Source organism: Mustela putorius, unplaced genomic scaffold (assembly GCF_011764305.1).
Source record: "Mustela putorius furo isolate JIRA1106 unplaced genomic scaffold, ASM1176430v1.1 tig00537248_pilon_pilon_pilon, whole genome shotgun sequence".
Taxonomy (NCBI): Eukaryota; Metazoa; Chordata; class Mammalia; order Carnivora; family Mustelidae; genus Mustela; species Mustela putorius.
In genome coordinates, this window is record NW_025422387.1 from 5,849,027 (window position 1) to 5,876,418 (window position 27,392).

General features: G+C 40.7%; 1 protein-coding gene across 2 annotated transcripts in view; it reads left to right on the plus strand.

Annotated features, from left to right (window-relative positions):
• Positions 1-27,392, plus strand: part of ATP2A2 (ATPase sarcoplasmic/endoplasmic reticulum Ca2+ transporting 2) — a 60,065-nt gene that overhangs the window by 14,321 nt on the left and 18,352 nt on the right. For both annotated transcript variants that reach the window (XR_001179533.2, XM_004753221.3), the window contains exons 6-8: positions 22,082-22,162; positions 23,864-23,949; positions 25,046-25,510. Coding sequence is in view for 1 of the 2 variants with exons in the window: in XM_004753221.3 (XP_004753278.1) it covers positions 22,082-22,162; positions 23,864-23,949; positions 25,046-25,510 (632 nt within the window). In the remaining variant the exon portion in view is untranslated. The remainder of the gene's footprint in view (positions 1-22,081; positions 22,163-23,863; positions 23,950-25,045; positions 25,511-27,392) is intronic.

Consider the following 27,392-nt stretch of genomic DNA (forward strand, 5'->3'; position numbering starts at 1 on the left):
TTAAGGGGCACCTGTATGACTCAGTCGTTAAGTGTCTGCCTCCATTTCCAGTCATAATCCCAAAGCCCTGGGATAGAGTCCTGCATCGTGTACCATGCTCAGTGGGAAGCCTACTTCTCTCACTCCCCCTGCTTGTTCCCTCTCTCGCTGTCTCCCTCTCTGTCAAATAAATAAAAATCTTTAAAAAAAAAAGAATACTAGTTAAAGGATACATAGTTTTTTGGGGTTTATTTTTCCCCGTTTTGATTCTTGACACAAATGTTTAGTCATACTTGTAACTATCAAATTAAGTAGATGGTCAAGGGTAATTTCCTGGCTCTGAAAAGGTTTGCTTTAAAAAACTTCTACATAACATAACACAGAGCCAGGGGTCTCAACTTCAGACCTTCAAAGAGTTTATGAATTAAATGCAGGGCCAGAGCTCTCCACAGATCTTAAAGGAGTTTTGTATCTTTATTGCTCAAGATCAGTGCCATCTTTTTAGGTAGGCCTGAATGCGCAGAAACAGTAAGAACAGTCTAGTGTTTTTGCTGAAGAGTTATCATATCAGATCATTCACATTGTCATGGTTTTTCACAGCTCGCTGAGCTCCAAATACTTACCAGTTGACCCTTGAACAGTGCAGGACTTGGGGCACTCAGGAATCCATGTGTAACTTATGACTTCCCCAAAACTGAACTACTAGTAGACTACTGTTGACTTTTTTTTTTTTTAAGGATTTTATTTATTTATTTATTTGACAGGAAGATAACAAGTAGGCAGAGAGGCAGGCAGAGAAGGGGAGTGGGGAAGCAGGCCCCCTGCTGAGCAGAGAGCCTGATGTGGGGCTCCATCTCAGGATCCTGAGATCATGACCTGAGCCAAAGGCAGAGCATAACCCACTGAGCCATCCAGGTGCCCCTACTGTTGACCTTTTACAGAACATAGTTAAGACATATTCTGTACATTTATGTTTTATATACTGTAAGTAAGCTAAAGAAAAGAAAATGTTATTAAAATCATAAGGATGAAAAAATGCTGGGGCGCCTGAGTGGCTCAGTTAAGTGTCTGCCTTTGGCTCAGGTCATGATCCCAGGGTCATATGTTCGGACCCCGAGGTAGGCTCTCTGCTCAGTGGGGAGCCTGTTTCTCCCTCTCCCACTCCCCATGCTTATGCTCACTCTGGTTCTTTTTTCTGTCAAATAAAATCTTAAATATATATTTACAGGATTGTATTATTTTTAAAAAATCCATTTTTTAAACTAACTTTGACATAAGATTATCGTAAGAATAGTAACAGTTCCCATGTACCCTTTATCCAGATTCTCAAAGTGTTAACGTTTTATCATGTGTGTTACCCTCTTGCAGTCAATTATCTAAAAATAACGACGGAAGGATTTTGAGTGTATGAATAGTGGTTCTTTTTTTTTTTTTTTTTAAAGATTTTATTTATTTATTTGACAGCGAGAAATCACAAGTAGATGGAGAGGCAGGCAGAGAGAGAGAGAGAGGGAAGCAGGCTCCCCGCCAAGCAGAGAGCCCGATGCGGGACTCGATCCCAGGACCCTGAGATCATGACCTGAGCCGAAGGCAGCAGCTTAACCCACTGAGCCACCCAGGCGTCCCCTGAATAGTGGTTCTTAAGCAGAGGTACACATCAGAATCATCTGGGGGTGCTCTTTAAAGTTTTTACCAGGTCGCATCCCAAAATAATTGAATCTCCCTTGGGCATGAAATTATGGCCTTTGTAGTTTGACAGGTGAGTCTCAAATTTCAATGCAGAGTGCCAGGTTTTAATAACAGATGGTTGTATGGAGCAGACGGGGCTTGGGATGTAGAATTGAAGCCATTGGCAGGTTTTCTGGTTTAGGTGACTGGATGGTGAAGGTGCTGGTAGTTGAGGAAGAAACCTCAGAGGTAGGTGGTTTGTCTTCCCAGAAGTATGTATGTGAGAGGTGCAGAGGCTGATAATGTCACCTGAATTTGTGTATGAGATTCCATTTGACTTCATGTGTTTTCCATTTCTCCAGCCTAATCTGGTAATATATACTCTTCAGCCTCACATATAAAAAATATTTTAAGAATTTTTATGCTAGTTGGGCTACTTCAGTGTATTGAGTCTGTATGAAAAGTTAGAGAAGGGGCGCCTGGGTGGCTCTGTGGGTTAAGGGCTCTGCCTTCGACTCAGGTCATGATCCCAGCTCTCTGCTCAGCGGGGAGTCTGCTTCCCCCTTTCTCTCTGCCTGCCTGTCTGCCTACTTGTGATCTCTGTCTGTCAAATAAATAAATAAAATCTTTAAAAAAATTTTTTTTAGAGAAATTACCATCTAAGCGTTTGTCCTGAGTTTGTATCAGTAGATGGCAGTGGTAAACAGCGTCTGAGGGAGCTGTAACCTTGACCCTGGAGGCGTCTTCCCTTTTGAAGAGATAAAGGCCAGCTACTCTTTTGATCTGTCTTCTCCAGGCTTTCCTGTGTCAGTAGGTCATTCTGACCACCTAATTAGCTTGAGAGAAGCTTGGGAGTCATCTTGGTCCTTCCTTCTCATTATCTGTCTCTAAGACCATTTGTCTCGAAAACAAACCCCAAACCCAAATTTGTGAATTTCTGTTTTCTCAGTTACTAGCTCATACTGGGACTGTCCTTGTGTCCTTACTGTGCTCTGGATTCCTTTGTCTCTTCCAGTCTTTTCTCCACGTAGCAGCCAGAGCAGTTTCCTAAAGATCCTGTTGTTTACTTATCTGCCAAAATTCTTCAGTGGCTTCCTGATTGCACCTGAAATATAAAATGCTTTTCACCTAAAAGACCTTGCTTCATATGGCTCCTCCTCACTTCTGTGATTTCATCTCATGCCTTTCTCTATGCTCCAGCCATGCAGGCTTCTGTTTTCAGTTTTCAGTACCACCGAACTCTCCTGATCTTTTGGGGGAAGTTATAAGCAAACTTTGTAATTTATTAATTTACCCAGTGCCCAGATCTCACAGGGACAAAGCTTTGTTTATAGCCCTAGTCTACCTGACTGTTCTTGCCCATTGTGAAATGCTGTTTCCTATAATGTAATGTTTTGTATGTTTGTGTGTATATATATATTTTTTTAAGATTTTATTTATTTATTTGACAGAGATCACAAGTAGGCAGAGAAGCAGGCAGAGAGATAGTAACACATCCCTGCTGTACAGAGAGCCCAATGCAGGGCTTGATCCCAGGACCCTGGGATCATGACCCGAGCCGAAGGCAGAGGCTTTAACCTACTGAGCCACCCAGGCGCCCCATGTTTATATATGTTTGATGGCTTAGGAAGGACAAATTTTATGATTGGATCAGTGTGTGTGACCTAAGATTTCCAGTCTCCTGGAGTACCCTTATTTGCATATGTTGTGGTGAAATACACAGAGTATAAAGTTTACCATTTTGACTGTTTTTAAGTGTACAGTCCCGTGGCATTAAGCACATTCACATTATTGTGTGATCATCTCCAGACCATCATCCATCCATCTCCAGAACCCTTTGTTTTCTCAAACTGACCACCTCTTCCCATTTTCCCTTTTCCCCCTTCTTTGGCTTCTGGCAACTATGCCCTTTCTTTTACTGTTCAAAAAACAATCATTTTAATGTTGAAAGATGAGTTTAAATCCCTCCTCTTGCGTGAATAGACTTACTAGTAACTATTTTAAGCAATAAACACATTTAGACCCATTCTGCTTTCACCTCTTTTGGAAACCTTTGTGGGGAGCGCAAGCAGCACTAATAGCAGCACTTTTTCCTTCCTAGTCTCCCCACTGGACACGAATTGCTAAAAGCATGTGCAATGCTTGCACATTGGGCTCTTGTATACTACTCTTGAATTTTGACCATTGTGAGGAATGCAGAACAGAGGTGGTATCTAGTTTTAGATAGATGCAAACATGTTGTTAAATACTGTTGTCCTACCAGTAGGCAGTGAGCTCCTTAAGGGCAGAGCTGTCACACTGACCATCATAATCTTCTTGCTGGGGATGTGACAGTCTTAGTGAATAATAAAGAAGTATGTGGGGGCGCCTGGGTGGCTCAGTTGGTTAAAGCCTCTGCCTTCGGCTCAGGTCATGATCCCAAGGTTCCGGGATCGAGCCCCACATCAGGCTCTCTGCTCAGCAAGGAGCCTGCTTCCTCCTCTCTCTCTCTCTCTCTGCCTGCTTCTCTGCCTACTTGTGATCTCTGTCTGCCAAATAAATAAATAAAATCTTTAAAAAAAAAAAAAAAAAAGAAGTATGTGGTAGGTTCAGCTAATAGAAACATGGTTATTGTGCAGCTTCCGTGCAGAGCAGATAAGTGGAAGTCTATATGCACACATACAATAATAGCTAAACTTGGAGTGTGCAGCAGATACCGTGACTGGTTACAAATGTTTGGTTCTTCACCTGAGGAGCACACTCTGTGTATGTGTGCTGTGCTTCACACTTGACAGTTGAGGAAACGGAGTCTTTGTGACTTACTGCTTCTGTCTTCAACTGTAGCTCATTTGCTAGAGAATGTACTGTGTACTTAGTGTACACATAGCAGGTCTTTCAGTTATATTTTTATTTGTTAGATGCGCAGGTCACAATTTTTTTTAAGCAACTTTATTGAGATATAATTCACATATCTTAACATTTACTCTCTTGAAGTGTACAACTGAGAGGTTTATAGTATATTCAGAGTTAGGTAATCATGATCACTATCTAATTTCAGAACATTTTCATCCCCTAAAAAAAGAAACCCTCTACCTATTAGCAGTCATTCCCCCTGCCTCTTGCCCCTAGGCCCCAGCAGCCACAATTTTCCTGAATATTGACTATAAATGGGACCATACAGTATATGACCTTTTGAGACTGCCTTCTTCACTTGGCATATTATTTTTCAGAATTCATCCATGCAGCATCGGTCACATATTTCATTCATGTGTATAATGTATCTCATTGCTTTTTTGGCTGAATATCCCATTATTTGGGTGTAGCACATTATATTTATCTACTCATCAGTTTACCAATATTTGGGTTGTTTTCCCCTTTTGGCCTTGATGAATAATGCTACTGTGAGTATTCGTGTACAAGTTATGTGTAAACATACGCTTTTACTCTCTTAGGTACACCCTTAGCCATGGAATTGCTGGAGCATATGACTACTCTATGTTTAACATTTTGAGCGACTTATGTGAAGTAGTTGCATTATTTTCCATTTCCAACAGCAACATTCAAGTTCCAGTTTCTCCACATTCTCACTGATGCTTGTTACTGTCTTTATTTTCTAATTTTAAAGATTTTTTTTTTATTTTATTTTATTTATTTGTCATAGAGAGAGAAGCGAGAGCAAGCACAGGCAGACAGAGTGGCAGGCAGAGGCAGAGGGAGAAGCAGGCTCCCTGCCAAGCAAGGAGCCCGATGTGGGACTCGATCCCAGGACGCTGGGATCATGACCTGAGCCGAAGGCAGCTGCTTAACCAACTGAGCCACCCAGGCGTCCCTTTATTTTCTAATTTTAGCCATTAAGTGTTATCTTCCCTAATTTCCTAATGAGCATCTTGTACTATTTTCTGTTAGTGTGTTGTCTTTGGAGAAATGTCTTTTCAAATCCTTATCCATTTAAATTGGGTTATTTGTCTTCTTAGTGATATGTAAGGGTTCTTTGTTATTGTTGTTCTTTGTTTTTTTTTTACATATCCTATATCAGATATGGTTTCCAAGAATGTTTCCTGTACTGTAGGTTTTCTTTTTTAATTTCTTGGTGTCCTTTGTAGCATAAACATTTTTGATTTTGATCAAGTCCCATTTGTCAGTTTTTTTTCTTTTGTTGCTTGTGCTTTTGATATCCTAAGGTACTGTTGCCTTATCTAAGGTCACGAAGGGTTTTTTTTGTTGTTTTGGTTTTGTTTTTTAAAGATTTTATTTATTTGAGAGAGAATAAGTGAGAGAGAGCATGAGAGAGGAGAAAGTCACAGGGAGAAGCGGACTCCCCAAGGAGCTGGGAGCCCAATGCGGGACGAGATCCTGGAAGTCCGGGATCATGACCTGAGCCAAAGGCAGTCGCTCAACCAACTGAGCCACGCAGGCACCCAGTCATGAAGGTTTTTATATGTGGTGTGAGGTGTGTAGGGGTTGGGCTTCCTTCTTTTGCATTGGGATATCCAGTTGTCTGAGCACCATTTGTTGAAAAGACTTATTCATTGAATTGTCCTGGCTCCCTTGTCAAAAATCAATTGACCACATTTTCCAATACAAATGGACTATTATTCCATTGATCTGTGTGTCTATCCTTGGGCCAACACCCACACGGTCTTGGTTTGTTTTGTAAGTGTTGACGTCATTGTGTTTGTGTCCTCTCTACTTTGTTGTTTTTCTTTATGCTTTAGATTATACTGGGTCCTCTGCATTTCCGTATAAATTTTAAGATTAGCTTGCTAATTTCTCCAAAACAAAAAAAAAGTGGGATCTTGATAAGAGTAATGTTGATTGTATAGATCATTTGGGGGAATATGGCCATCAACACCATTAAATCTTCAGTGTAAGAAAATGCCACTTGGCTGATCATGTATGGTATCTTTCCATTTAAGTCTTTTATTTTTTCAGTGTAGGTCTTTTGTTTTAGCCTTCTGTTGTTTACAGTGTACAAGTCTTGTATTTCTCTTGTTTATTCATAAGTACTTTATGTTTTTGTTTGGGAGCTATGTGTAATTGGGTTTGTTTTCTCTTTCATTTTTAGATTATTCTTTGCTGGTGTATAGAAATACAATTGAGGGGCACCTGGGTGGCTCAGTGGGTTAAGCCGCTGCCTTCGGCTCAGGTCATGATCTCAGGGTCCTGGGATCGAGTCCCGCATTGGGCTCTCTGCTCAGCGGGGAGCCTGCTTCCTCCTCACTCTCTCTCTCTCTGCCTGCCTCTCTGCCTATTTGTGATCTCTCTCTGTCGAATAAATAATAAAATCTTAAAAAAAAAAAAAAGAAAGAAAGAAAGAAATACAATTGATTTTTGTCTGTTGATCTTAAACCTTGCAATCTTGCTGGAATCTTACTAGTTCTTCAAGAGTCCTCCTTAAGATTTTTTATAAATAAGATCATGTTAATTGCCCTTGATAGAATTCCCAGTAGACTATTGAATAGAAGTGGCAAGAGCAGACATCCTTGTCTTGTTTCTGATCATAGGGGGATAAGCATAGTCTTTTATCATGAAGTCTGATGTTAACTGTGGCTTTTGTAGATGGCTCTTGTCATGTTGAAGCCAGATGACAATTTAATTTTTGGGTTGTCAATATATTGTTGTTTGGTCTATTTGGTGACTTTTCATGGTGGTTGTATATTTATATCCAAATTAGAAATGATAATTATGCTGAATTACTAGAACTATCGGGTCACTGAATTGGGTAACACATAATCCTAAAACATGTGCAAGGATATATGGAACCTTTTTAGAAAAACATACTGTGACTGCTTAACCTGAGCCAGATAAATAAGCATTTATTTAATAAAACATTAAAATTGTACATGTCGAGGGTTTTTAACATCTGTTTTTATCAGGATTAGTAACCTGATGGACTCTGCCGTTTGGCATTTAGCCCAATAATTCAGTTCTGTGAACCATAGAAACGAATTTTAAGTATAGGTCTAAATTATTTCTTGGCAACCAGTCTCTACATAGCCTGGAGGGATAAATAGCACAATCTGTGCTTTTATTTATTTATTTTTTAAGATTTTATTTATTTGACAGAGATCACAAGTAGGCAGAGAGTCAGGCAGAGAGAGAGAGGAGGAAGCAGGCTCCCTGCTAAGCAGAGAGCCTGATTTGGGGCTCGATCCTAGGACCCTGGGATCATGACCTGAGCTGAAGGCAGAGGCTTTAACCCACAAGCCATTGAGGCACCCCCAATCTGTGCTTTTAGATGTGGTGACTTTTATATTTTCATTTAAATTAATGAAATTAAGTTTAAGGGAGTTTTTTGACGAATTTAAAAACTGGAGAATATTGTGAACTGTTTTGGAGGTAATAGCAAGTGTGGAGTTACTATTTGGATACCTGCAGAAAGACGTTTTTGTAGCCATCTTTTTGGATATAGGGTTTATCTCTTAAATTCGGTTGATAAAGTCCTTTTTGTTAGCTTTTGGATATCTATAGAGTAGTTTTGCTGAATTTTCTGAAGGCTAGGCTGAACCAAGAGGTTTTTTGAGGGGGAGATGTAGGGATTGAGGAAGTTAAATTTCAGGTACTGCTATACCAGCTAATAACCTTTCCAAGGAGACATTGTGTAAGCATGCATAGCAAATGCTGTGTAAACCTAGAATATAGGAGCCAAATAAAACTGCTTTGGCAAGTAAAAATACAAAAATAGTTACCTACGTTTTTGTCTGAAGCCACAGTACTTTTGTATTAATGCCAGGAAAATATTTGGATGGATAGAAACCAAAATTCGTAAAATCAGGTATAATTTTATGAGAAATGAACATCCATATTTTTAAGTTTTCTGGATTATTTTATAATCTTATTAAAGTCAAGTATGGTAGTTCTAAAAGTCATCACTTCAGAAATTTGGGGGTTCCAGTGTATGCCTAGGGGGGTTATTTATTAACTCTCAAGGCCATTGTGTGTGGGATTGTTTAAATCAAACTTTATGTATATTAAGCTGGAGTTGGTGATTAAGTACAAAGATATATGTATGCTTAGATGATTTCTGTCCTATAGTTAAGTATACTTTACAGCAAATCCTATCTTAAGATTATGTAAGTGACAGAAACGACAGTCTTAACATAAAATTGCATTTGCTTTAGCTTCTAAAGAGTTTTTTTTTTTGATTTTTCTAAAATGAAAAGTAAATGTGCAGTAAGTAGAGCCAGCAGTTTTGGGATTTAGTCGATAAAAAGACTAATTCTTAAACTTGGCAACTATTTAGGAAGAAAAGTTTTACTTTTTTTTTTTTTTAAGATTTTATTTATTTATTTATTTATTTATTTGACAGATCACAAGTAGAGAGGCAGGCAGAGAGAGGATGGGAGAAGCAGGCTCTCTGCTAAGCAGAGAGCCTGATGCCGGGCTTGATCCCAGGACCCTGAGATCATGACCTGGGCTAAAGGCAGAGGCTTAAGCCACTGAGCCACCCAGGTGCCCGAAAAGTTTCACTTTTTTTTTTTTTTTTTTTTTAAGATTTTGTTTATTTACTTGACAGAGATCCCAAGGAGGCAAAGAGGCAGGCAGAGGGGAGGGGGGAGGGAAGCAGGCTTCCTGCTGAGCAGAGAGCCTGATGTGATGCAGGGCTCCATCCTGGGACCCTGAGATCATGACCTGAGGCGAAGGCAGAGGTTGAACCCACAGAGCCACCCAGGTGCCCCAAAGTTTCACTTTTGATAGTCATCTTGCAATAATGGAAATTAGTAACCTGTGGAGCGGTATTTCCAAGCAGTTGAGAGAAAGGAAAGACAAAGTTATAAAATACAAAGGTGACTGATTGACTGAAGAACCCGGATTATTATTCTAATTCTATATGATACTGGACAGCTTAACCTCTGCAGAATTGAGTAGTTAGAGTAGACTTTTTTTAAAGGAGCTTTCTCGCTCTAAAAGATGTCTGATTCTGATAACATGGCCTTATCATTTGTTAACTGGGGCCATGAGTCCAGGTGTACTTTTGCTTTTAGGAAGAAAAGTATTGGAGCAGTCTGAACAGTCAGCAGACACTTTAATCCATAACTGTCAAGCTCCCTAAACCCTAAAACAAATACCCAAGATACTAGTTCTGTGCTATAGAGCAGAAAGGTTTGCAAACTCTGTGTGTGTGTGTGTGTGTGTGTGTGTGTGTGTGTGTGTGTATGTGTACGTACACAGAGCCTTTTAGTAAATATTTGAGGCTCTGTGGGCTCTAGTCTCTGTAGAAAAATATGTATGTGTACATACATATTTATTAAGCCCTTAAAAATGTAAAGATCATTCTTATCTTGTGGGCTCTTTTAAAGTTTTTATTTTTATTTATTTAAGAGAGAGAGCATGGGGGTGTGCACCTACTTGAGCAGGGGGCACTGGGAGAGGGAGAAAATCTCAAGCAGACTTCATGCCAAGCGCAAAGCCTGACTTGGGGCTCCATCTGAGGACTCTGGGATCATGACCAAGCTGAAATCAAGAGTTAGACCATTAATTTGCTGAGCCATCCAGGGACCCCCTTGAATACTCTTTTAAAAACAGATAAAATAGGCCTTCAAATCTGGCCAGCTGCTTACAGCAGTGTTTCCCTGACTTCATGGGGAAGGGGGTTTTGTTACTGTCCAGATTTTACTTCTGTAGGTCTGGAATAGGATCTGATTGTTTGGCACTTCTGTCAGGCTCCCAGGTGGACCACACTTTGGGAAACGGAGCTCTAGTGCAGTAATTCTTTTTATTTTTTTTTTTTAAGATTTTATTTATTTATTTGACAGAGATCATAAGCAGGTGGTGGGGTGGGGAAGCAGGCTCCTTGCTAAGCATAGAGTCTGACACGGGGCTCAATCCCAGGACCCTGAGATCATGACCTGAGCCAACTAGGCGCCCCTCTAGTGCAGTAGTCCTTAATCATTTCTAGATTACAGTCCCTTTGAGAATTGATGAATTCTCTCCTCCAAAGACACATTAAAATCTTGGATGCAATTTCAAGGTGGGTTCATTTGTCCTTCTTCCCAGAAATTCATGTCAGTATCTAGCTATTTGGTTTTTAAGAGTACATACTCCGTATGATCCAGCAATTCCATTTCTGGGTATATATATCTGAAGGAAAGGAAATCACTATCCCAAAGAAATATCTGTATCCCCATGTTACTTGTAGTGCTATTTACAATAGGCAAGACATGGAAACAACCTAAATGTCTGTTGATGGATGAATGGGTGAAGAAATGTGTTATATATGTGCAGTGGAATATTTCTCAGCCATAAAAAAGGTTGTCACGTCATTTGCAACATGGATGAACCTTGAAGATGTTAAGTGAAATAAGAGATAGACACATATTGTGTGATCCCACTTACATGTAGAATCTTAAAAAAAAAAAAACAAACAAACAACTCTTAGAGATCAGATTGGTGTTTGCCAGGGACATCCAGGAGAGGGAATTGGGTGCAGGTGGCCAGAAGGTACAGAATTCTAGTTATAAGACAGATACTCAGGAGATGTAATGTCAAGCATGATGGACTTTGGTTAACAATACTATATTGTATATTTGAAAGTTGCTAAAAGCTTGTATCACAAGGAAAAAAATTGTAACTGTGAGCTGATGGATGTTAACTAATTGTAGTAATCATTTTGCGGTTTATACATATATCAGATCATTGTTACACACCTTAAGCTTATACTGTGTTATATGTTGCTCTCAATAAACCTGAGGAAGGGGAGAAGTACAATTAAGTGGTGTAATTAAGTTAAATATTGTTAAGCAATTTACATAGTATTGCTGGAACATTGTTAAATAGGTTTTTCTTGTTTCTAAAATGATAAACATGGGTTGCCTGACTGGTTCAGCTCAGTTGATAAAGGCTCTTTATCTTGGAATCATGAGTTTAAGCCCCCACGTTGGGAGTAGTAGACATTACTTACCACACCCCCTGAAAAAAGAAAAAAGAAAAAAAAAACCAAATGCTCCAAAATGATAAACATGGATCAGAGAAGTAGAAGCAAAAATGTATGACCAAATAAGGTGGGGAGCAGGTTTGCTATCTTGACTTTCCCCCATATGGAGTTGTTTTGCAGTGAGAAGAACGGAGCTAGCTGGAGGTATAGGTCTGAGCCTCTGCGTCCAAATAGTGTAGAAATCATTATCCCAGGTGTTCCTGTAAGTCATAGGTCTGTTTCAGAATCAGAGATGTTAAGTTCTTAATCTTTTTTTTTTTTTTTTAAGATTTTATTTATTTATTTGACAGAGAGAGATCACAAGTAGGCAGAGAGGCAGGCAGAGAGAGAGAGGAGGAAGCAGGCTCCCTGCCGAGCAGAGCCCAATGCGGGACTCGATCCCAGGACCCTGAGATCATGACCTGAGCCGAAGGCAGCGGCTTAACCCACTGAGCCACCCAGGCGCCCCTTAAGTTCTTAATCTTAAGAAGATTTGAAGAAGAGCAAATAGTCTTACAGAAATCAGTCCAGATGTATTAGAAGCAGAGAGTTTTGAGACCTAGGTCCCTTCATTCATCATTCAACGTTGTTAAAACTTTAAGAACCTCGGAAACAAGGAACTCAGGCAGGTCTCCTCTGACCATCAGATCACAGGATGGACTAGTTGATCTTGAAGCCTCACCTAAATCTCCTGGGGCTGGCATTTCCTGATTTCCTGTAATTACCTCCTCCCTATGCCCCATGACTCAGAGGTAGTCACAGTACCAGTAAGTACCATCTCTATCCATGTCACTCTGATTAAGATTTTGGAAATTAGAAGAAACCGTGTTGTATCGGGAACCTGTTTCCTAAGTGTGATACAGAACTTCCAAGAGCACCGAATTTGACTATGTAAAAATGTAAAATAACTTTGATCTTGAAGATAAAAGAATTTTGAAAAATAAAGTATTCCAATGCTCAGGAAAATACAAGATTGAGAATGAAGAAATGGCAGGAAATAAATTTGGTGGGAGTATGTTTTGGGGAAAATTTTGCTTCTATGAATCTGTCCTCTGGAAGTAATCTCAGTATGCAAAGATGTTTAGCGTAACAGTGTAATAGGAAAAATAAATGCCCAGATGGCCATGAAAATGGTGACTGATTTAGTATGTAGTATTGCTATAAGTGCTGTGACCTTGAGCAAGTTTGCTCTGTGTGCCTCACTTTTCACATCTGTAAACTGGGAATGAATATAATCACACCTTTCTTAGAATTGTGAAGGTTGTTAGTAACCCATAAAGCCCTTATGGAAGTGCTTGGTATGGAATAAGCAAGCATTCCCCAAATTTTAGAGGGTGTTAGCACTATGCAGCCATTTAAAAAGCATGAGTATATATTAATGTAAAAGGTTTGTGATTTCTATGTCAGTGAAGTTTTAGTACGTGTTATCCATAGAGAAATGCCTAGGACAGAAGATGTTAACAGCTGGTATCTATTTGGATGAGGGGATTGAGGAACAGGTTTCACCTTTTAAAAGCAGACTTTGCTTTTGTAGTACTGAGAAAAGTGCTGGTGGGTATGCTGGGTACTGTGTGTTGTAAGCCTACTTAGTGATGGGCTGCTTCTGCAGCGTCTCTTGAGCAGTTACCTTACACCTCCAGCCACTGGAAACTTGGCTTTTCGGGACAAGCTATGCCATTTTTAGTCCATTTTGATATAAAATACTCCTCATTATGAGCTCAAATAAAGTCATCTGTTGTGTATGTTAGTTTTTCACTTTTTTAGTCACACAGAAGTTTGAGTCTTCCTGCCATGATAGCCTGTGAGGTACGTGAAGGAAGGTAAACTCATGGCCCTTTTAGAATCAGGGGAGCTTAAACGACTAGCAGCTGGAGCAGCAGCAGCTTGTCTGGTCGAATGAGGCAGTTGTGATTCGAGTGCTAACAGTGTAGTGTATGCTAAAATTTTATTATTTTTTTAAAAAGATTGTATTTATTTATTTGAGAGAGAGGCAGGAGAGGGAGAAGCAGATTCCCTGCTGGGCTGGAAGCCCAACTCGGGGCTTAATCCCAGGACCTGGAGATCATGACCTGAGCTGAGGGCAGACTCTCAACCATCTGAGCCACCCAGGTGCCCCATGCTAAAATTTTAATTTCCAAGTTAGTTTTAGCTCTTTGAGCTGTTCATTCTTTTCTTTTTTCTTTTTTTTTTTTTTTTAAGATTTTATTTATTTGACAGACAGAGATCACAAGTAGGCAGACAGGCAGGCAGAGAGAAAGGGGGAAGCAGGCTCCCTGCTGAGCAGAGAGCCCGATGTGGGGCTCGATCCCAGGACCTGAGGATCATGACCTGAGCTGAAGGCAGAGGCTTTAACTCACTGAGCCACCCAGGTGCGCCATGTAATTATTTTCAAACCCTTTACCATCTTGATGGTTTTCGTTGGTGCCCAGACTTAAATGCTGTTATATCAGTGGAGTCTGGTTGATATTCTAGACGCTTTTCTGCTCTGATAGTCTAAGGACACTTCTTTGGCAACCTTCATTGCCTTACCAGCTAAAGCCCTGCTCTTGCATGTGCTCTTTCCGCTATACCTCCAATCTCTGCTAGCGTATGTGGGACTTTTTTTGGTGATAGTCTAAATGTAGAATTTCACTAACAGCCACTGTTGCCTCATTCAGCTCAACCAAGTTTGAGATCTCTTTGGTCCTCTTTTCATTATTCTTCTCTTTGTGACGTTCTTCAACTTGAGAATCATAAGTCTGTGATGCTTGTTTATTAAAAGGAGGTAATGTATGCAAGTATTTCATTTGTTGACAGATATTTTTTCTGGTGCCCACTGTGCACTGGCACAGTGCTCGGGGCTAGGAAATGAGTAGCCACTGAGTAGGAAGACTTAGTGAGCAGCACGCACGTGGAGTGAGAGCTTTGGGAAAGGAAAGGGTGGCTCTCTGTGGCTACATCAAAAGGAATAGCAACTTCAAGTGGGAGTCCAGGGAAAGCCTTGCTGTGGTGTGGTTGGAGTGAAGGAGAAGAGGGTGTGTGAAGACTCAGAACTTTGAGGAACTGGAAACCATTGTGTTGTATTAGAGGATGGGGATTGTGGTAAGAAGCAAGCAGGAGCCGGGTCCTGGGAGGTCCTGTAAACCACGGTGATGATCCAAACTTGATCTCAGTTCTGGGAGGAAGAAGCTATTGAAACATTTTACTTTATCTTATTTTAAAGCTTTTATTTATTTATTTGACAGAGAGAGATAAATCATAAGCAGGCAGAGAGGCAGGAGCGGGGGGGCGGGAAGCAGGCTCCCCGCTGAGCAGAGAGCCGGATGCGGAACTCAATCCCAGGACCCTGAGATCATGACCTGAGCGGAAGGCAGCGGCTTATTAACCCACTGAGCCACCCAGGCGCCCCTATTGAAACATTTTAAATAAGAGTATTACATTTGCTCTTTGGGGTGCCTGGGTGGCTCAGTGGGTTAATAAGCCTCTGCCTTTGGCTCAGGTCATGATCTCAGGGTCCTGGGATTGAGCCCCATGTAAGACTCCACTCAGAAGGGAGCCTGCTTTCCCCGCACCCCCCTCCCCGCCTCTCTGCCTGCTTGTGATTTATCTCTGTCAAATAAATAAATAAAATCTTAAAAAAAAAAAGTATTACATTTGCTCTTTTTTTTTTTTTTTAACATTTGTATTTTTTTTTTTTTTTAAAGATTTTATTTATTTATTTGTCAGAGACAGAGGGAGAGAGAGCGAGCGAGCAGACAAAGAGGCAGGCAGAGGCAGAGGGAGAAGCAGGCTCCCTGCCGAGCAAGGAGCCCGATGTGGGACTCGATCCCAGAACCCTGGGATCATGACCTGAGCCGAAGGCAGCTGCTTAACCAACTGAGCCACTCAGGCGTCCCTAACATTTGTATTTTTGAAAGAGGAGTCTTCTCATGGGTAATACTCCCAAAAAATGGACTGGGAGCAAACTTTGGTGTGTTATAGCAGTTTGTGATATTCGTTCCCAGCTCACTCTGAGGCCTGGAGAAAAGTAGGCAAGTGGGCTTCTCGAGTGAGGAATTTCATTCACTCTGCCTGACTATAAAAATCTGTGACTCAAATCGGAAACATAATGGAAATGTTTGAGTCATAGTTAAATGTTTCAGTAATTTAGGTTAATTCTATTACAGCTTGCTTTTCCTAGGAGCCATTTAAAATAAAAAACAATAGTGGTATTTAGGAGGTAATTTCTGCCTTATACATAGTTATTCCTTAGAAAAGACTTGAATAGCTGGTAGAATTTGTCACAGTAGATGTTTTTTCCCCTACATATAACCAGTTCAAAAAAGGCCTTGTCTCTGGGGCACCTGGGTCACACAGTAGGTTAAGCATCCAACTCTTAGTTTCGGCTCAGGTCTTAATCTCAGGGTCGTGAGATCGAGTCCTGGGTCAGGCTCTGTGCTTGTGTGAAATCTGTTTAAGATTCTCTATTCCTCTGCCCCTTCATCCCTCTCCTACCCCCAACATGCGTGTGCTCTCTCTATATAAAATTTTTTTTTTAAGATTTTATTTATTTATTTGACAGAGAGAGATCACAAATAGGCAGAGAGACAGACAGAGAGAGAGATGAGGAGAAGCAGGCTCCCTGCTGATCATGGCTCCCTGGGATCATGACCTGAGCCGAAGGTAGAGGCTTAACCCAGTGAGCCACCCAGGTGCCCCTATAAAATTTTTTTTTTTTTAATTTTTTTTAAATTTATTTATTTATTTGACAGATCACAAGTAGGCAGAGAGAGAGGAAGGGAAGCAGGCCCCCTGCTGAGCAGAGAGCCCGATGCGGGACTCCATCCCAGGACCCCGAGATCATGACCCGAGCCGAAGGCAGTGGCTTAACCCACTGAGCCATCCAGGCGCCCTATAAAATTATTTTTTAAGGCCTTTTCTAAGTAATGCTGATTTTAACCATCAGTATTCATTCATTTATTCATTTTTAAGTTTATTTAGTTTTTTTTTAGTAATCTCTACATCCACCAGGGACTTGAACTCACGACCTGATGATCAAGAAGACATGCTCTACCAACTGAGCCAGTCAGGAGCCCCCATCAGAATTTATTTTGGACATAATGATGTAACATAGTTTAAGTACCATGGCTTACATTCTTTACCAGGTTTTAAGATAATGCTTGTGTTCGGGGCGCCTGGGTGGCTCAGTGGGTTAAAGCCTCTGCCTTTGGCTCAGGTCATGATCCCAGGCTCTCTGCTCAGCGGGGAGCCTGCTTCCTACTCTCTCTCTGCCTGCTTCTCTGCCTACTTGTGATCTCTGTCTGTCAAATAAATAAATAAAATCTTTAAAAAAAAAAAAAGAAAGAAAGATAATGCTTGTGTTCATTTCTAAAATGTGGCAGAGTAATTTCCTTTGACTTTTACTTCCATTCTTGATGACATATCTATTTTGTTCAGAGTGGAAATCCCTATTGTGGTAGCAGGTTAGAGTTTATGGACTTAGGAGGTCAAGAGCTGAATTTGGAAAGTGTCAGATGTTAAACAAATGGAAGGTATTTATAATAGAGTTTATTCTTTTATTACGCCACCAGAACCCAAGAGATGGGGGAAAATTTTCAGAGGAAAAAATTGCAGAGCATCCCCTTGGCAAGAGTAAGAATTTTCCACTACCACTTGCCCTAAGGGCATTGACATGCCCCATCAGGGAAATATTACTGGGTGCAATCATCAGGAACAGCACTGCCTGCTCCTCACTCACAAAACCCTCTGTCTGAAATTCACAGAAGCCTGCAGACAAAAGAAAATTATGCCTTAGTTTGAAAAGTATTCATTGAATCTAATGAATCTTTTCCTTCCTTAGAGTGTGCTTCCTAATAGATTAAATCCTAAATTGACTCTTAAAAAACACAAAGCAGAGTCACGCTGTAGGTTAAAAGAAGTCTTTCCTTCTTTGAAGTTCCTTAGGTAAAACCATTTCTACTTCAAGCTTTAGTTACCTAACTAAAATGAGGACATAGGTTGATCAAGATGATGTAAGGGCGTTTCTAGCTAAGAGAATACTAGAACATAGCAAGTTTTTAAGACCAGTTTGGATTGATGCTTCCTTATGGCTTTATGCTGCTTTCTCACAGAGATCAGTTACAAATGGAAGCATACATAAAACTTTGAGAGAGAGCAGACACCTTTGCAAGTGAGCAGTGGGAGGGACAGAGGGATGGGGAGAGAATAGGCTGACTCCGTGCTGATCGCAGAGCCCGAGATGGGGCTCAGTCCAACAACTCTGAGATCGTGACCTGTGCTAAAATGAAGAGCCAAGATGCTTAATCAAATGAGCCACCCAGGTGCCCCCTAAGACTTAAAGGTAATAAATTTCTCAAGGTGTTCTTGGCCTAGAGCTGGCATACTTGGCACTTGAAAAACGGCACAAAGTAAACAGGCTGTTCTGAACAAGCCCTTCATGGGATCTATAATCCATTATTAGACTTGGTGGTGGTTGTTGTTTCTTGTATTATTTTTTGTGTTTGGAGAACTTTTCAAAAGGTGGATTTCTAGACCCAACCCCAAACGCATTGAACCAGATTCTTGAAGAGCAGGCCCTGAGATTGTATGGTTTATAAACAGCTCCCAGATGAAATTTTTCTTATAACTCTCAAATATTTAATTGCCTCCCAGTTAAGTTGACAAAATTGCTGTTTGGTTGAGAAAAGCTTGAGGTCAGTTTTTTTTAAGGGCTTCCCAGGTCATTTGTTCTATTAGCATTTCACATCTGAGTCATTCCTAAATATTTGGCCAACAGTTAAATGTGTATCCATATAATTTCTGTACAGCAAAGACATTATTTAATATATTTCATATATTTAAAATAAAATAGACCTTTGGGGCAGGGGCTCCTGGCTGGCTCAGTCATTAGAGTGTGCAACTCTATTTTTTTTTTTTTTAAGATTTTATTTATTTATCAGAGGGGGTGGGAGAGAGCGAGCACAGGCAGACAGAATGGCAGGCAGAGGGAGAAGCAGGCTCGCGGCCGAGCAAGGAGCCTGATGTGGGACTCGATCCCAGCATGCTGGGATCATGACCTGAGCCGAAGGCAGCTGCTTAACCAACTGAGCCACCCAGGCATCCCAGAGTGTGCAACTCTAGATGTCAGAGTTGTGAGTTCCATTCCCATGTTTGCATGTGCAACTCTAGATGTCAGAGTTGTGAGTTCGATTCCCATGGGATTGAGCCCCATGTTGGGCTTCCTGCTCAGCGGGCAGTCTGCTTCTTCCTCTGTCCCTTCCCCCCTCCAAGTGCACTCTCTCTTTCTCAAAATTGTTTTAAATGAAATGGGTTTTGTGTTTTTTTTTTTAATTTGTCAGAGAGAGAGAGATCACACATAAGCAGGGGGAGATGGAGGGAGAGGGAGAAGCAGGCTCCCACTGAGCAGAGAGCCCGACAGGGCTTGATCCCAGGACCCTGGAATCATGACCTAAGCTGAAGGCAGACATTTAACCAACTGAGCCATCCAGGCACCCCAAATGTTCTGCTTTTAAAATGCTGGTATGTGATCAGTTGTTGGAGTGCAAAAGTGTCTTAGTACTTAAAGGTCATTGGGACCTCTGTGCCGTATTAGAAATTTTTGGCACCTGTGACAATAAGAAATATTTTCAAGTAAATTTTCCATTTGAGGTCATAGTTCATCATTGAATCTTGTATTCTTTTCATGTTCAAGATCATGCGTGGTCAAGTTAATTATGACATCCAGAAAAAATACAGTAAAAAATTTTAAATGGTTTCAAATTTCCATCTCGATGGGGCATTTTACTGTTGTAGGTCTCTGAAGTTTCATACAGGTTGATTGTAGTAGGAACAGAATTAAAGTGAAAGGTTCTCGTTTATTCAGTTGGGGAGTATTGCTATTCATTGCATAAGCATTTCCAGCAGGAATTTCACCTTAACCTAATGTGTCCCTGCAGTGAAATGCAAGGATGAATTTTGCCTCTTGAGATTATACACTCACAGTCTGTTTCTGGGCTGTTTTGTGACCACATTTCCTAGTTAGGTTACAGGGCTAGTTAATGAACTGGAGCTCAAAAAGCAAATCATACTCTTCCTACACTTCAAAGCTCTGAATTGCACAAAAATCAGAGCTAAAATAGAGGGCTTACCAAATGAATCTAATTGGACAGTATGGCTATTTTGCCAGGTTATATATAACCAGTGATAGTTAAAATTCAGTGTGTAATCACGGAAAATGAACATTTGACTTAAAAATACTATACGTAGGGGTGCCTGAGTGGCTCAGTGGGTTAAGCCCCTGCCTTCGGCTCAGGTCATGATCTCAGGGTCCTGCGATCGAGTCCCGCATCGGGCTCTCTGCTCAGCAGGGAGCCTGCTTCCCTTCCTCTCTCTCTGCCTGCCTCTCTGCCTACTTGTGATCTCTGTCAAATAAATAAAATTTAAAAAAAATACTATATGTAGAGGTGCATGGCTGGCTCAGTCATTTAAGCATCTGACTCTTGATTTTGGCTGCGGTCGTAATCTCAGGGCTCTGTGCTGGGCACGGAGCTTGCTTAAGATTCTCCCTCTGCCTCTCCCACCACCCCCCAACTCCCCCTTTAAAAAAAAAAAATAAAACCTATATGCAGTTTGAGGAGAGACTATACCTGTTGTAATTTTTAGCTCTCCCTAGTTATCAAACTTGGAAAACTACCATAGTTACTTTCAGAAAGTCAGGGAAAGTTGTTGTACACTTATTTTAATGTCCAGTTGCTTTCGTACTGATATGTGCGTGTTCAGTATTATTTGGATGTCTACAGTGTGCTAGACACTGTTTTCAAGACCATGTAACATTGGCTTTATCTGTCCCTGCGTCTGCACTGTGGCATTTACTGTCTGAACTAGAGATGTGGACCCTTTAAGAGCTGTTAAAGGACCACTTTGGCCCAGGGAAGAAGACTTATTTGACTTAAAGATTTATTTGACTCAAGAGTGAGGTGATGCAGGAGGTTTATTCATTTATTTGATAAATCAAATTTCAAAAGGTACAAAGTGAGAAGTCTCCCTCTACTCCATACCCAGTTACAGCATTAAGATTTTGAATACCTTCCCAAAGGTATTTCCTTATAGGAATGATAGTCCATATAGGTGATGCTTCACACTTGTGTTTTTCCCCTTAGTATACAGTGTATCTTAGAGGAAATTTTCACTTCGGTATGAAAGGAGTTGTTTTACCTTTCTATAGTTAATTTAAAAAACCTATGCTGTAACTAAACTTACTCTGCTGAGCCTATCTGAAGAACAAATTCCTTGTAGTGGATTATATGGGGTAAAAAGATTGTGCTTGTAGTTTTTGATATATATTGTCAAACTGCCCTCCAGAGATTTTGTAACATTTTTTTCTTAGTGCTCAGCAGCCACATGTACGGGTGGTCACAAAGTCTGGAAGCTGAGTTGAATTATAAACACTGAATGAACTGTTACTTTTACATAGAACATGTAATACATTACGTGCAGTTGATTTGTCCTTACTAACTGTGTACTAGCACAGAATATCATTGATCTCTGCTCAGGCACTTGCCTCTAAGTGATTTAGGACTCTGAATTTTTTTTCCTCCTATTTACACCAAAATTTCCAGATTTTGTAGCCCCCCATAATAAGAATCCCTATTTCTTCTTTTCTTTTTTTTTTTTTTTAAGATTTTGTTTGTTTGACGAGAGAGCGAGAGAGGGAACATAAGCAGGGGGAGAGGGAGAAGCAGGCATCCTGCTGAGCAGGGAGCCTGATGAGGGCTTGATCCCAGGACCCTAGCATCATGACCCAAGCTGAAGGCAGGCAGATGTTTAACAACTGAGTTACCGGGCACCCCAAGAATCCCCCATTTCTTTTTTTCTTTCTTTTTTTTTTTTTTTTAAGATTTTTAAAATTTATTTATTTGACAGCGAGGGAGGGAACACAAGCAGGGGGAGTGGGAGAGGGAGAAGCAGGCTTCCCGCTGAGCAGGGAGCCCGATACAGAGATACAGAGCTCTACAGAGCTCAGTCCCAGGACGCTGGAAGCATGACCTGAGCTAAAGGCAGACACCTAACAACTGAGCCACTCAGGCACTCCAAGAGTCCCTATTTCTAGACATCTTTGTAAACTTGGCACATTTTCTCAACTCATTTGTCAGTTTGTTTTAAATTGATGTCTTTGTAATTTTATTTCTCATTCCTGTTATGACTGAGATTTATTGAGCATCTTCTAGCCATTTGTTACCACTCAGGATATTTTATCTCTTTGATGGGATATACCATGGCATATACAACTTGATCCACCTCACCATGCCATGTGTGTGTGTAAGTGTGTAAATAATGTGTAGTTAGAGGTGTCCCCAAACATTCTCTTCCTTCCCGTGTAATTCAAATCCAGTATTTATCTGCCAAGGGTTTTGATAACCCTAAGAAGCAGTTGATTATCTTGCTTAATTTAACAGATTTTTATGTATTTGTGCTATGTACAGACTATGTATTTTCTTTAAGATGTGTTTTATTTGGAAACAGATTGATCTCTATGAAACATGAAATGCAAAATTGCTTATTTTGGCTTTTTTCCTCCCCAATTAGTTGGTGACAAAGTTCCTGCTGATATAAGATTAACTTCCATCAAATCTACTACTCTAAGAGTTGACCAGTCTATTCTCACAGGTAAGCATTATACATTGGAAGGTCGCTGAATGTTGAAGTCCTGCTCAAACTTCAGGCTGAGTGAGTTGGCTTTTCACCTTAATTCTCTCCAAGATACTTATTTCTTAATGCTTTGAAATCAGGCTTGTTTGCTGTTCTATCGGGTTTAAAGGTATTTAGAAAGAAACTTGGCTTTCATCATAAGACCTTTATTTGTCTTTAATTTTATCAAAAATTAGCTTTCGCCAAAAATCTTTTGTTTTTACTTCCTGAAAAAAGAAGTTACAAATTCCTACATTAGCAGAGGTAATAATCTTAAGGTTGAAGTGTTGTCTGTCTGTTTTATGGAAAATGAAATAATTACTTACTGTCCTTTTTCCAGGCAGGAGGCAAAGTTTCTGGAGCTATAATTTTTTTCATTGCAGGAATACTAATATTACATCTAACCTATTTGCAATGATCAAATGCACAAATAACAGAAGTTAGCAATCCCCCCCCCCCCCCCCCCCCCCCCCCCCCCCGCCAAGTGGTGAATGTTTTACTGCCTAAAGTTTGCATGCTTAGATTTGAGATTGTTTGGAACATTTTTCCATTTTTGTTTGATAAAGGCACAGTGTAGGGTGGAGGGTTCTAATTAGCTGGAAGTAAGGTGGTCAGAAGATTAACTTCAACACAATGCTAACCTGAACTAAATAGAGTAATTAGAAAATCCAAAGGTAATCAAGATTTATCTGATTATCAGTTTTGAAAAGCAACTGAAGTCCTAAGAGGTAGTACTGTGAGTAACGTGGGCTCTTTTATTGTTTCTCTATGAATAGCTTAGTTACTAAACCTCCCGTTAGCAGCAACAAGCTGAAAGCTGATTTGAGCCATAAAATGTTGGGAAACTGATTAGGTGGTGCATGTATTTTCATTGTATGCCTACAGAAATAATTACATTTTAAAACCTCTCATAAAATTTCTTTAGTGTTTTTTGTTTTGTTTTTGCTAAATAATCATACTGTAGTTTCAGGCTAGATTGAAGAAGCAGGTTTGTTGGGATATCAAGAGTTGAGGTTGGCTACCTGAAATGTAAATGAACAACTGGAGCCATATTTCTCGTTACTCAGACCTGGCCCAGTTACACATTCCATAAATGATGTTAAGTAAGGTTGAAATGAAATTCAACAAGACATTGTAAAAGTTCTCAGCAGCAGCCTTTTATATACTGTGTGATGTTTTTGTGCTGATTGTTTTTCAGTTTTGTTTTGTTGAAATAGAATGGTCTGATCACTCACTGCTAGTGCCAGTATTTCTGAAGCCGTGTTTTCATTTCTCTTGTCTGGCATTGATGAACAAAAATGAGCTTCCCAGTAGATGCTATTCATTATACGTATAATGTATCTAGTGTGTTCACAAGATCATTATGTTAGGAATAAGTATATTTTGACCTTTTTATGAAGTATTAGTGTGTATATGTAAGTTTATAACAAATAAGTATAAATATATGTTCACAGTATTAGAGTATGAACTTGATTCCTGAAAATAAACTCGATTTGAGTAGTTACTTCAGGAAATACAGGCAGTTGACTGGGATTCTGTTTCTAAATATTACTGGTCTTCCTCTTTTGAGCGAATTTGGTCTCTCACCCCCTTTCCTGAGTGTGGGGTAGCTTGAGTGGGGTGCTCAGGGTCTGGGTGTGCGTCACAAGGACCTGACCATGCTTCCTGCACCCCCCGCAGGCGAGTCTGTGTCCGTCATCAAGCACACAGACCCCGTCCCAGACCCGCGGGCCGTCAACCAAGATAAGAAGAACATGCTCTTTTCTGTGAGTACTTCATCACGCGCGGTCACTTGGGGACATTTCCAGAATGTAAGATCTGCAAGGTTTTCAGTTGGTTTATTCTTAAGTAAACTCTCCACCCAGCGTGGGGCTGAACGCAAGACCCCAAGATCGATAGTCACATGCTCCCCTGACTGAGCCAGCCAGGCTCCCCAGGGTCAGCTGTTCTAATTGGCAAGTTTTCGAGGGGCCATCGAGAGATAAGTCATACATCTTTAGATTCTTATCTATAACCCAGAAAAGTAGGTGTTCGTGGGCAAGGCTTATCAGCCTATGAAAGATATTTTTTGAATGATGTGGGTGATAGCTGTATGTAGTTTACAATGAAAAGGTGTGAGTTTAGAGAGAGCAAATGTGGTAAACCATTTAATAATTGGGGAGTATGGATGAAAATTAACAGGGATATTTATTGTACGATTTCAGGTTTTCTGTTAAATTTTTTTGAAATAAATGGTTGAGAAATTTGTATTTTTGCTTGTTTGGTTTTTTAAATGCTGTTTCAAGTGGTAGGTTTTTGTGGGTGAGCATGGGAGCCTAATCACTCATAGTAAGGAAAGTGCTATAGAATTACAGTGGAAACAATGAAGTTGTATCAGGCCGGCACTGGGAGTTAAAATAGGCGGGGGGGAGAGTGCTGTACTTGATTTCATTGATTTTTTTTTTTTTAATGCCAGTGCTTGAGTGGAGATCCTCAGGGTAACTTATGGGGCTGGGTGGAGAGTGCTTAGGGTTGAGGGCTGTATGGAGTTCAAAAAATGAGGAACGCAGAGGGGTTAGAGCCTGAGCTAGTCTGCAAGCCAGGTTTGGTATGGTGAATAGAGATTCTGTGAGGGGTCGGGTTGGAGCTGCGCTGGGCCAGTGGGGAGCCACATGAAATGAGGATAAAGAAGAGCTGTACCGTGCTGCCTGGATTGTCGAGGTTGGATGGCTGGTTCTCTGAAGAGCAGCCTCTAGAAGGCCCAGTAGAATATGAGAGTCCGTGTGCTCTCATCAAAACCCACTTGAGTCTGAGTTTGCTAGTCGGTGTTTAAATTGGGTGCGGTGTTAATCTTATAACTGGTTTCCTCTCCTTCTGACGTAGGGTACAAACATTGCTGCTGGCAAAGCCATGGGAGTGGTGGTGGCAACTGGAGTGAACACAGAAATTGGCAAGATCCGGGATGAGATGGTGGCGACAGAGCAGGAGAGAACCCCGCTCCAGCAGAAACTAGATGAGTTTGGGGAACAGCTTTCCAAAGTCATCTCCCTCATTTGCATTGCGGTCTGGATCATAAACATTGGGCACTTCAACGACCCAGTTCATGGAGGCTCCTGGATCAGGGGTGCTATTTACTACTTCAAAATTGCGGTGGCTCTGGCTGTGGCAGCCATTCCTGAAGGTCTGCCTGCTGTCATCACCACCTGCCTGGCTCTTGGAACTCGCAGAATGGCAAAGAAAAATGCCATTGTTCGAAGCCTCCCTTCTGTAGAAACCCTTGGTTGTACTTCTGTTATCTGCTCAGACAAGACTGGTACGCTGACAACAAACCAGATGTCTGTGTGCAGGGTAAGTGGGAGTGATTTAAGACTCTTTGCTGGTGGTGAGTTTCGGTACATCCTAGGAATATGCCCTCATGCCATCAAAACATCAAAACCTTGGATGTGTAATATGATACTTTTTTTTTTTTTTTTTTTTAAGATTTTGTTTGCTTATTTGACAGAGAGAGAGATCACAAGGAGGCAGAGAGGCAGGCAGAGGAGGAGGGGGAAGCAGGCTTCCCACTGAGCAGAGCCCAATGCGGGGCTTGATTCCAGGACCCTGAGACCATGACCTGAGCCAAAGGCAGAGGCTTAACCCACTGAGCCACTCAGGCGCCCCAATATGATACCTTTTTAAGTGCTTTAAACAAACAGGTTGTGTATATAGCCAGAGCCCAAAGTAATCTGATGCCCCAGAGGAATTAGTCCTCTAATTCCTAAAATTGATTCATGAAATAAAGGCTGTCTGCATGATTGATGTGCTTATATTGGGGAAGGTGACCATAGACAGTCTGTAAATGTGTTAGGTGACTATGTTCCTTTTGTATTCCTGCTCCTCTGTCTCTGAGGGCATGTATGTTACTGGACCAACCTTAAAGGAAGAGAATTTTATAAAGCAGCCAGTTCCCTCCATATGTGCCTAGCTAAAGTTCTAACTGGTATTTCCATAAAACATTGAGTGAGACATGCTTTCTTGAAAGGTGAATAATTGCCTTTAACTTACTTTCTTATATGTGTTCATCCTTCTCTTCTTAGGTTATTTTGACCATCACTAGGGGGATAAAATAAACTATTTAAACCTGCCCTTAGAAAAGTAGTAACTACAGGGCGCCTGGGTGGCTCAGTGGGTTAAGCCGCTGCCTTCAGCTCAGGTCATGATCTCAGGGTCCTGGGATCGAGTCCCACATCGGGCTCTCTGCTCAGCGGGGAGCCTGCTTCCTCCTCTCTCTCTCTCTGCCTGCCTCTCTGCCTACTTGTGATGTCTCTCTGTCAAATAAATAAATAAAAAATCTTTAAAAAAAAAAAGAAAGAAAGAAAGAAAAGGGGCGCCTGGGTGGCTCAGTGGGTTAAGCCGCTGCCTTCGGCTCAGGTTATGATCTCAGGGTCCTGGGATCGAGTCCCACATCGGGCTCTCTGCTCAGCAGGGAGCCTGCTTCCTCCTCTTTCTCTCTCTGCCTGCCTCTCTGCCTACTTGTGATCTCTCTCTGTCAAATAAATAAAAATCTTTAAAAAAAAAAAAAAAAAGAAAGAAAAGAAGTAACTACAGAAACACTGATACCCTGAATTATGTTATTTACCTAGGTTTTATTTAAACAATTTTGTACAAGTCTTTTTTCAGGGTATAATTTCCCAGAAGGTACACTTCTCATAAAAATACTGAGTGGAAAAATATATATATACTGAGTGGATACCAAAGATTATCTTAAATAATGAGGGAATCAGCAAAACTGGTTACAAGGGCATTTGAGGAAGTACTCAATAACAGCATAGAATTGCTATGAGTTAGGTTGCAAAGCCTGGTTAATACCCAATAGGGCAGTAAAACTACAGCTTATCTTTCCTACAGGCCACACAAATCCACAACTTCATGTAACATGAGCTCTTAATAATAAATAGCACAGTGGAACGATGTTAATATTTTTCTAGAATACTACATCTTTGAGTCTGTTAAAGGAATGCTTCTGAATGACATCGTAGGGACATGTGGACATCCTCTTGGCCTTAATAACTCCAGGTTTTGGATAATACATTTTCCCACTAGAAATTGTTTTTATTTTTTTTTAGACCTCAGAATTGCAGACTTTTTAAAATTCTTTTAAAGACGTTTATTTATTTGACAGATCACAAGAAGGCAGAGAGGCGGGGTATGGGGGGAGTAGGCTCCCTGCTGAGCAGAGAGCCTGATGCAG